The following is a 14,672-nucleotide window of genomic DNA, read 5'->3' as shown; positions in this document are numbered from 1 at the left end:
GGTATTGGAGTATTATTCAGAGAACAGTGTGAATGCAATTGGGAAAAAACTGTATAACCGCTACAGGGAGTACTTGTGCTTTTGAAAATAAATCCCTGGGTTCCACCCGTGGTGGGTGTGCTGTTCTGTGTACCATGGTGGTGTCCTTCCCGGGCGCTGGGCCTGAGGTCAGCAGTCTGGAGCACAACACTGAGCAGCTGCTTGATCTCACTGAATTTGAATTTGAATTTGAATTTGAAAATTCAAAACAAGTTTTATTGGCATGAGATGTTTACACACAAGTATTGCCAAAGCAATTGGGTACATTGAAATTATATACAATAACATTAAGAACTTTACAAATATAAAATAAAATATTGTTATTTACATATATTTTACATGGTTAATGTGCTGTGTTAGTGGTTTGGAAACATGGTTGCAGTTCTCTGGCCGTATGGCAGGCTGTGCTCTACTCTGCTGTGATCACAGCGCAGTCTCTGTGCTCCCCCAGCACCACTCTGAGCCGCGCCTCTGTGCTGAGCTGGGGGAAGTCGGGGACTCTGCTGTGAATCTGGGGAAGAAGGTGTCTCTGACCTGTGTGTGTTTGGAGCAGGTCAGGGTGAAGTGCGCCTCTGTCTCTTTCTCCCCAGACCCACACTGTCTGCACAGGCATCTGTCTCTAGGGGTCCAGGTCTGCCTGTGCCGTCCGGTCTCCACCTCCATGCTGTGGTCACTCAGTCTGTATCTGGTCAGAGTACATCTCTGCTTCAGCCCAGTGCTCGATGTAACTGCAGTGCAGCGCTGCAGTGATGTGCTGGAGCTGGGGGGACTGTCTCCTGCCTTCAGCTGCTCAGCAGCTCCGTGCTGTTGGTGTGGCTCTGGGCACAGAGCCTCAGGGCCAGCTGGCCGAGGGTGTCTGTGTGGGGGGTGCGTTCCTGCTGCATCAGGGCGCTGTGCTGGAGGGTCTCTGGGCTGCTGTGTTTCAGGTGCAGCCAGTATTTCAGGGCTCTCTTCTGCACTGCACAGCGGCAGGCGCCCCAGTTTGGCTCGGTAGCCATTGTTTGGGCTGCTCCTGTGGAGCTTCAGCACGTCCCAGCAGAACTCGGCATGCACGGCTTCTGTGGGGCTCCTCTCCCATTTGTCGAAGTCGTTGCTGATAACCGGGCCCCAGACCTCATACAGCAGGATGGGCAGGATCACTCTGTCAAAGAGCTTCGTCCACAGTGGCACAGAGGGGGTCAGGGAGCTGATCCTCTTCCTGATGGTGTAGTACACCCTGCGTGTTTTGTCAGCGAGGGTCTTGACAGTGAGGGTGAAGCTGCCTGAGGAGTTTATTAGCAGGTCCAGGTAGGTGTAGCTGGCTGTGTGCTCTATTGTGGTGCTGTTGAGGGTGAAATTGTATTTTCTGCTTTGGATCCTGGCTTTCTTCTGGAAGATCATGATTTTAGTTTTGTCCATGTTGACCTCCAGGACCCAAGCTCTGCAGTAGCACTGCAGTGTGTCCAGCTGCTGCTGGAGCCCTTGCTCTGTGGGTGACAGACAGTCTCAGTCTCTCTCTCTCTCCAGAGCTGTTCTCCTCAGTGACACACACTCTCTCTCTCTCTCTCTCTCTCTCCAGAGCTGTTCTCCTCAGTGACTCTGAGCGTGTCTCCAGGGGGGACAGTGACTGAGGGACAGGCTCTGAACTTCAGCTGTGAGGCTGTGGTCAACACACAGTCTGCAGCTCCACTGACCTGCAGCTTCCTGAGGGACAACCGCTCCCTGGACAACAGCTCTGAGTCTGGGCTCCTCCAGTCTCTCTCCCAGCCTCTGTCTTTCATGCCCCAGGCTGCTGTGTTCACCCTACTGATCAGCAGCCCTGACAGGAGCCACACTGGCAGGTACAGGTGTGTGGTCTCCTCTCACACTGGAGTGAGCAGGGAGAGCGGCCACGTGGACGTCCAGGTGCAAGGTGAGGGGCTGTGTGTGTGTGTGTTCACATTTTCACTCTCTGAGTCTTTTGTCTCAGTGACTGGTCAGACTGTGTCTCTGTACAGTAGTTCAGGTGGTAAAGTAGTGTGGAGTAGTGGTCAGGGCTCTGGTCTCTGCAGTGGAGAGGTTGTATGTTCAGTCCCAGGTAGGGCACTGCTCTTGTACAATTAATACATGGACAATATAAAATTGTTAACCATTTCAATATTTATAAAGATTACTATTAGTTAAATTTGTATTGGTAGTACAGCTCCCTCTCTTTTTCAGGTCCACATGAATGTATAACATGTATTGCTTCATAAATGTACTTTATTATAAATCCATGCCTTAATAGTAAGTGGCGCAGTGGGTAAAGGCACAAAATGAAAGATTAGGAGATGTTCTTGTATCTTGTATATGTCAACACCTGCATGTGTTAGAGTTCTTGTGATTGAATCCTGCTGAAACCTTGGCTTGATGGTTGAGTTTCATTGTCTGTGTTTGATAGATGTGCTATTTAAGTGGATTACATTACGTTTGTGAAGGTACAGACAAATTTAGTTTTATAAATCTTTTTCTATGAATTTACATTTACAAATCTGATTATAGGTCACGAAGTCATGCACCAAGTTTCACATCCGTCCCATTAGTGCTTTTGGAGAAGAAGATGATTGAATATTGCCTAATAATTGTCATTAATCCAATATTGGCACCAAACAATAAGGCATATGACCTCCTCCATTGTTGAGTGACAACATTATATAGGCATCTACCAGCATACCAAATTTGGTGAGATTCTGTGGAGTAGTTTTCATTTTATGGTAATTTGAAATATTTGGTGTAATAATAATAATAATAATAATAATAATAATAATAATAATAATAATAATAATCCAACCAATTACAAAAGGTTGTCCAGCAACTTAGTTGTTTGGCCCCCTAATAAAAGATTGAACAAAAGAGAAATAAGTAAAGAGGACAGCAAACTTGTGGAATGGCACCAGGACACAGGTAGTAATTGCACTGCAATAGAAAGTGAAGATAGAGAGGAAAGATCACATGACCTGTACCCTGTGCCAGCTAGCCAGAGCACAAGACCCACTGGGTCAATAATTGCAGACAGATATGAAGTTCACAATGATCCACAACACGCAACTGTATAACATGAAACATTTATTAAGTGAAAAGAGAAACACAAATGCAATAAATACAATATCCGAAAATCTAAATCCTTAAAAGATTTAACAAAAAATTTCCCGGTTAAAACAAATGAAAATGTTCAATGATAAATAGTGGGAATAACAAAACAAAGTGATCAAAACAACCAAATGCATTCAATTTCAGTTTAAATGTAAATTCTCCCCTTAGTTGACCTCAGCATAAACCGTAATAACCCATACAGAAGATTTACAAACTAGCAATAATAGCAACAAAAAACGGACACTTGTCAGACAAGACATACAAAGTTGGAAAATATGAAAATGAAACAGGATTACACAAAATAAAGTATTGATGGGGAAAAGAAAGAGGGAAAAAACTAATTAAGCTTCTGGAGTATAGTAATAAGAAAAGTAGCTGGACTCCAAAGCATGCAAACAAAATAGAGAAGGAAAACAGTTGCAAACAGATTAGAAAATACGTAGAATATGCACTATAAAAAGAAACAAGGAAGTCGAAAAGAAATCAAAACTAGCAAAAGAGCCCAGCTTCCCCAAAAACTAAACGGTAGCAATAGCAACTTGAAAATAATCCAAGCAAGAATAGAAACAAAGGGATAGAATAATAGCAATAACAATAATAGACGCCAATGACAACGGGGTGCAGGGAATGGTAGAGGCAGTCATGGAAAACAATACAAAAAAGGAAAAATTAACTGCAGCAGGAGTCAGAATTCAGGTCCGCTTCCAGCCGTACACAGCACAGCAACGATCCTCTTTGAAAGACTAGAAGCAATGTCCACCAGCGGCATAGAGATGTCCCCTTCAATCTGTACTCGTTATTAACATGCCTATAATAGCCATAACACACATTCAAGAAAAATAATGGAAAAAACACTCTTGACAAAACACTGCAGCCACGTCACTTCGCCTTCTCGCCTGCACCTCCATGAACTAAACAGTCCGTCTGAGAAAAAGTTATTCATTTCCCATTTCCACTTACTTTTAGTTCCTATCTATTCCTCTTTCCCATTCTTGGTTTATCCCCTTCTTATAGGGAAACCCTAGAGGCCAATAGCAGCATGGCAGGTACATTTGTATTTAAAGGAAAAAGGACAGAAAGACTCTCTCTCCTCCAAACTGTTACACTTCCCCTTCTTCGCTGTCCTCCACAAAGATGTCCAGCACTTTTTGGCGTTCTTGGGCATCGAGTTCGGCTGCTGAAGGAAAACACGGTTTAATCTGAAAGACATGAATATTCTGTAAATCCTCTCCAGTTTCCTCTTTCACCACTTGGTAATTTACAGGACCCAACTGCTGCACAATCCTATATGGGCCTTTCCATCGGGGAGCAAGTTTAGCTGAGAACTTCTCCGAAGCTTTAGACAGAACATGGGACTGATCCACACAAGATCCTGGCGGTGTCGCTTGTTGTAATTCTTTTCCGGGCTTTCTCCAGATGGTCGGATGCTAGTTCATGGAATTGGCTTAGTTTGGAGAGGAGTTTGTAACTGCCAGACTCAGGAGTAATGCAGTTCCCTTCAAGAATGCTGTCTAAGGGGCTTCTCAGGCATCTACCCAAGTTGAGCTCTACTGGGGTAAAACCAGCAGATTCCTGGACAGCCGAGTTGATGGTGAACCGGAATTCTGGGAGAAACTGATCCTATTTCTGATGTTTCACTCCTACATAGGATGACAGCATGGACTTTAAGGTACTCTCTCCGTCAAGTTGGTTTTTGGGATGATAGGCAGTGGTAGTCTTGTGTGAGACCTGCCATTGATTACGCACTTCCTGGAACACTGAGGATATGAATTGGGACCCTTGGTCTGACAGTAGGTAATCCGGGGTGCACCATCGAGTGAACATTTCCTGAACCAAGATCTGTGTGATGACAGCAGCAGAGGCCTTCCTTAGAGGGTAAAGTTCAACCCACCGGGTAAAGTAGTCAACGAACACAAGAAGATAGATATTCTGGTGAGAACTACAAAGCAAATGGCCCATCAGATCTAAGTCCACCATTTCCCAGGGTCTCTGAATGATAGTTTGCTGTAGTTTCCCTGCAGGTCTTTTGGTTTCAGGTTTATGGACCTGGCACACCGTGCAACACTTAACATACCGTTGGACCTCCTTCCACATTCCTGGCCAATAGGCAACGGCTTAGACACGTTTAAGGGTCTTGTATCTTCCAAAGTGAACACTTAGAGTATCATTGTGAAAAGCTGCCAGGACCTGCTCATGCAAGGAGTGAGGAACATAAATGTGGTAGTATGTCTTGTTCCTCTGCTGGGTTTTCTGAAATAGCTTGTCCTCTACAGTGAGGGAAAAAAGTATTTGATCCCCTGCTGATTTTGTACGTTTGCCCACTGACAAAGAAATGATCAGTCTATAATTTTAATGGTAGGTGTATTTTAACAGTGAGAGACAGAATAACAACAAAAAAATCCAGAAAAACGCATTTCAAATAAGTTATAAATTGATTTGCATGTTAATGAGGGAAATAAGTATTTGACCCCCTTCGACTTAGTACTTGGTGGCAAAACCCTTGTTGGCAATCACAGAGGTCAGACGTTTCTTGTAGTTGGCCACCAGGTTTGCACACATCTCAGGAGGGATTTTGTCCCACTCCTCTTTGCAGATCCTCTCCAAGTCATTAAGGTTTCGAGGCTGACGTTTGGCAACTCGAACCCTCAGCTCCCTCCACAGATTTTCATTGGGATTAGGGTCTGGAGACTGGTTAGGCCACTCCAGGACCTTAATGTGCTTCTTCTTGAGCCACTCCTTTGTTACCTTGGCTGTGTGTTTTGGGTCGTTGTCATGCTGGAATACCCATCCACGACCCATTTCCAATGCCCTGGCTGAGGGAAGGAGGTTCTCACCCAAGATTTGACGGTACATGGCCCCGTCCATCGTCCCTTTGATGCGGTGCAGTTGTCCTGTCCCCTTAGCAGAAAAACACCCCCAAAGCATAATGTTTCCACCTCCATGTTTGACGGTGGGGATGGTGTTCTTGGGGTCATTCCTCTTCCTCCAAACACGGCAAGTTGAGTTGATGCCAAAGAGCTCGATTTTGGTCTCATCTGACCACAACACTTTCACCCAGTTCTCCTCTGAATCATTCAGATGTTCAGTGGCAAACTTCAGACGGGCCTTTACATGTACTTTCTTGAGCAGGGGGACCTTGCGGGCGCTGCAGGATTTCAGTCCTTCACGGCGTAGTGTGTTACCAATTGTTTTCTTGGTGACTATGGTCCCAGCTGCCTTGAGATCATTAACAAGATCCTCCCGTGTAGATCTGGGCTGATTCCTCACCATTCTCATGATCATTGAAACTCCACGAGGTGAGATCTTGCATGGAGCCCCAGACCGAGGGAGACTGACAGTTATTTTGTGTTTCTTCCATTTGCCAATAATCGCACCAACTGCTGTCACCTTCTCACCAAGCTGCTTGGCGATGGTCTTGTAGCCCATTCCAGCCTTGTGTAGGTCTACAATCTTGTCCCTGACATCCTTGGACAGCTCTTTGGTCTTGGCCATGGTGGAGAGTTTGGAGAGTTTAAAGTCCCTTTAAGAGAGTGCTCCTAATCTCAGCTCGTTACCTGTATAAAAGACACCTGGGAGCCAGAAATCTTGCTGATTGATAGGGGATCATATACTTATTTCCCTCATTATCTTGCAAATCAATTTTTAATTTTTATGAATAACATTTTTCTGGATTTTGTTGTTGTTATTATGTCTCTCACTATTAAAATTCAACTACCATTAAAATTATAGACTGATCTTTTCTTTGTTAGTGGGCAAACGCACAAAATCAGCAAAATCTAATGTCATCGTCATTAAAAGTATGCAAGCAAGCTACTCTACAGCAATAAAAACTAAGCATAATCATATACTATTACAATACCGCGACTTTGACACGGGCCAAATTGTGATGGCTAGATGACTGGGTCAGTGCATCTCCAAAACTGAAGTTCTTGTGGGCAGTGGTCAGTATGTATCAAAAGTGGTTCAAGGAAGGAAAAGCGGTCAACAGGGTCATGGGCGGCCAAGGCTCATTGATGCACGTGGGGAGCGAAGGCTGGCCCGTGTGGTCCGATCAAACAAACGAGCTACTGTAGCTCAAATTGCTGAAAAAGTGAATGCTGGTTCTGATAGAAAGGTGTCAGAACATACAGTGTATTGCAGTTTGTTGCATATAGGGCTGCGTAGCCGCAGACCAGGCAGGGTGCCCATGCTGACCCTAGCGGCTGGGGGACCTAAGTGACCACTTATGCCTAGAAACGGCTCTGGGTGTCCCTTTTCCTTTATATCCCACTTTCCAGGTGCCACAATAATAATGTATTTAGAAGTGCCTTTCAGGATACCCAAGGACACTGTACAAAACTAGTATATTTGAGTTATTTTACAATATGTTTAATATATATATATTAATCAACACTTATACAGTGGCAAGAGAAAGTATGTGAACCCTTTGGAATTACCTGGATTTCTGCATTCACCATTCCTCTTTACAAAATGGTTTCAGTTTAGCAATATTCTTGCGCTGTCTGGTGTGAATCGCTCTCTTGAGGTCATGCCACAGCATCTCAATCGGGTTGAGGTCAGGACTCTGACTGAGCATATTTTCTTCTGTTGAAGCCATTCTGCATTTGATTAGATAACTTGATCATTGATGCTGCAGAAGTAGGTAGCAGTACAGCAGTAGTCTTGCAGTTCCTATATCTATATCACACTACTGGTCAAAACTGCTATAGTTTTTTTTTTTGCTGCACCAACGCATACTAAAACCTGATTGATGGCTGGTTTTTAGAGTGTAACTTATTTTTGATTCAATGAGCAAACATAATATCCAGCAATAAAACTGATCACTGTGATCAATTATAGAAAATAATTGAAAATCTATTCAATGTATTATATTTTTTTGCTAGGGGCCCTATGTTGCTTATGCCTAGAACCGGCTCTGATACTACACACTGCACTGACACACTAGTATACACTACACCCTGGTGACCAATGGGAGTGATTCATAATGACAGAAATCGAGAGAAGACTCTCATGATGCCGTTCAGCTCTACAAGCTGTGCTTCACAATAAAATGGCACCAGGGACACAGAAAAGCACTTGCAATACAGTACAGTTTATATTTAGTTTATTTGAAACCTTGTACTGTATCAAGCTAGTGCCAGATCTGCTGACAGACAGGAGGCTGTGGCGGGGGGGTTCTTTGTGAACACAGCAATTATTGACTAAGCCACCCATTTTGCTTTAGAGAAATGGGGAGCCTCTATACACCCTCTGATCTTACCTTCCCCAGGCAGATTACAGACCAATCCCCACATAGTAGAGAGAGAGAGAGAGAGAGAGAGAGAGAGAGAGAGAGAGATCATATTTTATTTATTATATTTATTTTGTTTTTTATTTTGGCACAAAAGACCCTTCAATACAGCCCAGCTCGGCTCGCCTGCAGAAAGTCTTTGCTGCCTACACTTGTACATGCTTCTGCTCTTTTTTTTTTTTTAATACCGGTACATGATATCTCATAACCTTTTACTACTTGTGAAGAAAATAAACTCATGTGCCTTCAACTTAAAAACAGACTTGGTTATTTACAATTTTACATTACAGAATGTTTACCCTCCAAAAAATGATTATATTGTTGTGAGTAGTGATTCTGTAAAGAAACCGAGATGGCATGTGTGAGACATTGGCATAATTTGTTTACAGATTTCTCTTTGTGAGCCATCACTGAGATTATGTCACTATCTCTCAAGGAGGACCGCAGAGAAGAGCAGCTAAGGACCCAGGTGCAGCGCTAGCGAGGCAGCTGGCAGGACAAAAGGGCTAGACAAGGATGTAGTCGAGGTCACGAGCGATGGTCAGAAACGGGAAGGCTGAGCCACAGGGCGCACAGGGCTAGGTGAAGCTGGTGGAACTGACGACACTTCGCCTCGAGTGAGGGCAGTGAGGGGTTTAAGAAGGGAAGCAGAAACTGGGAAGGCAGGGGCAGGGCCAATGTGAGCAGAGGAAAGGAAGAAGGTGTGGAGGAATGTTAACTGTAAGAGTTACAGATGAAAGCAGTGAGAAGAGAAGGGAAAGGCAGGGGAACAATGGCGGCCTCTAGTGGGGATAGAGGGTCAAGGCTAGGGAACCATTACAGATTAACCATAACTGTTTTACACTTTTCTCTTGAAAGGTTATTCAGCTAAGACTTGGGTGAGATAAGTCATATACATATGAGGCATTAAGAGTTGCAGCATAGTTTGGTTTTGAATGTAGTATTTTTCTAATTTTTGGATGATAGACATACATGAGGAAAGATTAATTTGAGATTAAATTTAAGAAGAATTTAAGAGCTAATGTTCTGATCAGAGTAACAATCCAAGGGTTGTTTCTCTGGAGCAGAAATATGAGAAAATGTTTTAAATCTCACACTGATCTCAAGTAGGACTCAGCTATATCTAGGAGAAGTTCATGAGATTAAGAGGCGATCTTATTTTGAATATTTCTTTCCTCTGGGTTACCCCGCCCCCATCCCCTGGTGTCACGGGTTCCTTGGTTCCAGACCAGCAGGTTTATGGTGCCGGCATGGAGCTGTTTTTGGCGGCCGAGAACCATTTTGTTTGTGGTGGAAATGGTTCGAGATTAGGCTCCGCCTCCTGTACCAGCACCAGCACCGTGCCGGTGGAAAAGCGCCGAGTGGGCCAGTCAGAGTCCCAACCTCAATCCAATCTGAAATGTGTGGCATGACTTGAAGATCGCTGTCCATCAACGCTCCCCAAGGAACTGGACAGAGCTTGAACATTTTAGTAAAGAAAAATAGTCAAATCTGACCAAATCTAGGTGTGCAGAGTAGAGACTGATCCCCACAGACTCACAGCTGTAACTTCTGCCAAAGGTGCTTCCAGCAAATATGAACTCACGGGGGTAGAGAGTTATCCAATTATGAGATTTCAGATATTTTTTCATAATAAAACATTTTCCCCTTAACAGTGTGGAATTATGGTAAGTGGGGAAATATTCTTAAAAGCATGAAACTCTGAGGCACTGACACAGCAAAATGTGAGTAATTTTCAAGGTGGTGTAGACTTTCTATAGGCACTGTGTATACTCTGACTTGTGTACTATACACTCTGACTGGTGTTTATTGTGTTTCAGTGCTCAGTGCTGCCATCAGTCCTGGACAGACTGAAGGTAAGAGAGCAGCCACACACACAAACATGCAGTAATACACACACACACACACACACACACACACTGACCCACACTCACACTGACACACTGACACACACACACACACTGACACACACACACACACACACACACACACACACACTCGCCCTGCAGACTCCTGCCAGGATCGCCACAATATCATTTTAATACAGCGGACAGGACTGCGGTTGATAAAGGTTACATGTTCCTGCCTTACATGCATTTTAAATGCCCTCAAAAGTGTAACCTATTTACTGTGTCTGTAAAAGTATTGCAGTACGAATCCCAGCCACAACACGATGTAGGGTTTAAAATAGTTTGATAAATATTCTGTATAGTTTCAGTTTTATCCAGCATTGTCTGAGGAGCGTCTTTCACTCATTTCTGTAGCTTGTTCTGTGATCTGAGCCTGCTTGTCATTCCGCTCCCAGCGGAAAACTCAAACACCATAACTATGTTAAAACAACTATGGTAAATATAATAATGACTGTAAAACCAAATAAACACATTTGTTTTTTGTCTGAAGTCTGATGAAGGATTTTATGGTAATTTGAAAAAAATATTTTGAAAATGTATGGGTGCATTATCGCACCATCTGTTGTCACCTTCTCACCCAGCTGCTTGGCGATGGTCTTGTAGCCCATTCCAGCCTTGTGTAGGTCTACAATCTTGTCCCTGACATCCTTGGACAGCTCTTTGGTCTTGGCCATGGTGGAGAGTTTGGAATCTGATTGATTGATTGATTGCTTCTGTGGACAGGTGTCTTTTATACAGGTAATGAGCTGAGATTAGGAGCACTCTCTTAAAGGGAGTGCTCCTAATCTCAGTTTGTTACCTGTATAAAAGACACCTGGGAGCCAGAAATCTTGCTGATTGATAGGGGATCAAATACTTATTTCACTCATTAACATGCAAATCAATTTATAACTTTTTTGAAATGCGTTTTTCTGGATTTTGTTGTTGTTATTCTGTCTCTCACTGTTAACATACACCTACCATTAAAATTATAGACTGATCATTTCTTTGTCAGTGGGCAAATGTACAAAATCAGCAGAGGATCAAATACTTTTTTCCCTCACTGTATATATATATAATATACACTCACCTAAAGGATTATTAGGAACACCATACTAATACTGTGTTTGACCCCCTTTCGCCTTCAGAACTGCCTTAATTCTACGTGGCATTGATTCAACAAGGTGCTGAAAGCATTCTTTAGAAATGTTGGCCCATATTGATAGGATAGCATCTTGCAGTTGATGGAGATTCGTGGGATGCACATCCAGGGCACGAAGCTCCCGTTCCACCACATCCCAAAGATGCTCTATTGGGTTGAGATCTGGTGACTGTGGGGGACAGTTTAGTACAGTGAACTCATTGTCATGTTCAAGAAACCAATTTGAAATGATTCGACCTTTGTGACATGGTGGATTATCCTGCTGGAAGTAGCCATCAGAGGATGGGTACATTGTGGTCATAAAGGGATGGACATGGTCAGAAACAATGCTCAGGTAGGCCGTGGCATTTAAACGATGCCCAATTGGCACTAAGGGGCCTAAGGTGTGCCAAGAAAACATCCCCCACACCATTACACCACCACCACCAGCCTGCACAGTGGTAACAAGGCATGATGGATCCATGTTCTCATTCTGTTTACGCCAAATTCTGACTCTACCATCTGAATGTCTCAACAGAAATCGAGACTCATCAGACCAGGCAACATTTTTCCAGTCTTCAACTGTCCAATTTTGGTGAGCTTGTGCAAATTGTAGCCTCTTTTTCCTATTTGTAGTGGAGATGAGTGGTACCCGGTGGGGTCTTCTGCTGTTGTAGCCCATCCGCCTCAAGGTTGTACGTGTTGTGGCTTCACAAATGCTTTGCTGCATACCTCGGTTGTAACGAGTGGTTATTTCAGTCAAAGTTGCTCTTCTATCAGCTTGAATCAGTCGGCCCATTCTCCTCTGACCTCTAGCATCAACCAGGCATTTTCGCCCACAGGACTGCCGCATACTGGATGTTTTTCCCTTTTCACACCATTCTTTGTAAACCCTAGAAATGGTTGTGCGTGAAAATCCCAGTAACTGAGCAGATTGTGAAATACTCAGACCGGCCCGTCTGGCACCAACAACCATGCCACGCTCAAAATTGCTTAAATCACCTTTCTTTCCCATTCAGACATTCAGTTTGGAGTTCAGGAGATTGTCTTGACCAGGACCACATTTAGGACCCCTAAATGCATTGAAGCAACTGCCATGTGATTGGTTGGTTAGATAATTGCATTAATGAGAAATTGAACAGGTGTTCCTAATAATCCTTTAGGTGAGTGTATATACACACACACATACACAGCTATGTATTAATTCAATATGCTTTATATATGTTATAATGTGGCTGATTAGTTTATTTATATTGTGATGTTTTCGTACATTTTATTTCTTGTATTGACTTCTGTCTTAATTTATGTTAATTGTTGATAGACTACTCTATCATTGCTTTGGCAATATTGTCTCAAGCAGTCATGCCAATAAAGCTCCAGAAATTGATAATTGAATTGGTTCAGATCACATGTGGGTGTGGATGGCAGAACTGCAGTGAGAGACACAGGATAATTATGATTATGATTAATAACTACTTATGGTGTGTGTGTGTGTGTGTGTGTGTGTGTGTGTGTGTGTGTGTGTGTGTGTAGTGAGACTCTGGGCTGTGCTGACCCTGCAGCCTGACTGGACATCTGTCTTCACTGGAGAGACGGTCACACTGCGCTGTCAGGTCCAGGGGGCAGGAGACACTGACTGGAGGTACAGATGGTACAGAGGAGAGACACAGGTCCACCAGACTGACTCCTCCACTCGAGATGAAGGCAGATACACCATCAGCTCTGACAGTTATTACCACAGTGGAGACTATACCTGTGAGGGAGTGAGGAGTGGAAACCCATCACACTCTGACCGCAGCAGCCCAGTGACTCTGACAGTGTCAGGTGAGTCGACTCAGCCCAGCCTGTCCTGACTGTGTGCTCTGTGTTACAGGAGCTCAGCCTCTCCTGACTGTGTGCTCTGTGTTACAGGAGCTCAGCCTGTCCTGATTGTGTGCTCTGTGTTACAGGAGCTCAGCCTGTCCTGACTGTGTGCTCTGTGTTATAGGAGCTCAGCCTGTCCTGACCGTGTGCTCTGTGTTATAGGAGCTCAGCCTGTCCTGACCGTGTGCTCTGTGTTACAGGAGCTCAGCCTGTCCTGACCGTGTGCTCTGTGTTATAGGAGCTCAGCCTGTCCTGACCGTGTGCTCTGTGTTACAGGAGCTCAGCCTGTCCTGACTGTGTGCTCTGTGTTACAGGAGCTCGGCCCCAGCCTGTCCTGACTGTCTCTCCACTGGGACAGATATTCGAGGGAGACTCAGTGACTCTGCACTGTGAGGTTACAGGGGCATCTACAGGCTGGAGGTATTACTGTTACAGAACTGGACAGAGCAAGGCTGGACTGGACTATGTGTGGTACAATGCCAGATGGGTCTATCTGCAGCCCCTCTCTGACAGCAGCAGCGGAGCTGGAGGCAACTTCACCATCAGCGCTGTGACTGGGACACACAGAGGGCTGTACTGGTGCAGAGCTGAGAGAGGAGACGCACCCTATTACACTCAGTACAGCGGGGCTGTGACTCTGACAGTGTCAGGTGAGTGATGCAGTGTGTTAATAGGACACACTCTGGACTGTGTTAATCTCTGTGACTGCAGGACTATATTATTTATTCATAATTCACCATCTCTCTCTCTCTCTCTCTCTCTCTCTCTCTCTCTCTCTCTCTAGAGCTGTTCTCCAGGCCCACTCTGACAGTCAGCCCTGCAGGGTCAGTGTGGGAGGGAGAGACAGTGACTCTGCAGTGCGACACTGAGGCACACAGAGCTGACACACAGCTGAGCTACACATTCACCAGAGATACCGAGACCCTGAGAGCAGCGGCTGCACAGAGTCAGCACATCGTCCCTGCAGTGACGAGAGGGGACTCTGGACTGTACCAGTGTGAGGCGCAGGCTGAGGGGACGAGTGTGAAGAGATGGAGTGACGCTGTGTGGGTGACTGTGTCAGGTGGGCTGCTGTGAGGGGCTGTGTCAGGTGTTGCGTCTCTTCCAGCTGCATGTGTGTCTGAAGCTGCTGTGTCTCTGGCTCCGTCTGGACGCTCCCTCAGTGCTGAAGTGCCGCACACTGTCCCTGGACACTCTGGACACTCAATCCCTGGCCAGTCATTGAAGTCTGTGCCCAGTGTCCAGCCCAGCGTCCGGCACAGTGCCGCCTGTCACTGCATCACTGTTAAGGCCGTCACTGCATCTCTGTGTCCGATACACCATTTAGTCCCTCATCAGAGAGCTGGTCTGTCCTGTGCAT

The 14,672-nt window shown here is 44.8% G+C and overlaps 1 protein-coding gene across 1 annotated transcript in view; it reads left to right on the top strand.

The window, feature by feature from the left end:
• The window catches only part of LOC136767370 (basement membrane-specific heparan sulfate proteoglycan core protein), a 47,561-nt gene that overhangs the window by 31,001 nt on the left and 1,888 nt on the right, over positions 1-14,672 (top strand). The window contains exons 16-18 of the mRNA XM_066721136.1: positions 1,598-1,930; positions 13,627-13,962; positions 14,097-14,375. Of these exons, the coding sequence (XP_066577233.1) occupies positions 1,598-1,930; positions 13,627-13,962; positions 14,097-14,375 (948 nt within the window). The remainder of the gene's footprint in view (positions 1-1,597; positions 1,931-13,626; positions 13,963-14,096; positions 14,376-14,672) is intronic.

This window comes from Amia ocellicauda, chromosome 14, assembly GCF_036373705.1.
Source record: "Amia ocellicauda isolate fAmiCal2 chromosome 14, fAmiCal2.hap1, whole genome shotgun sequence".
Taxonomy (NCBI): Eukaryota; Metazoa; Chordata; class Actinopteri; order Amiiformes; family Amiidae; genus Amia; species Amia ocellicauda.
Note: the sequence above shows the minus strand (reverse complement) of the source record. Positions and strands in the feature narration are given on the sequence as shown.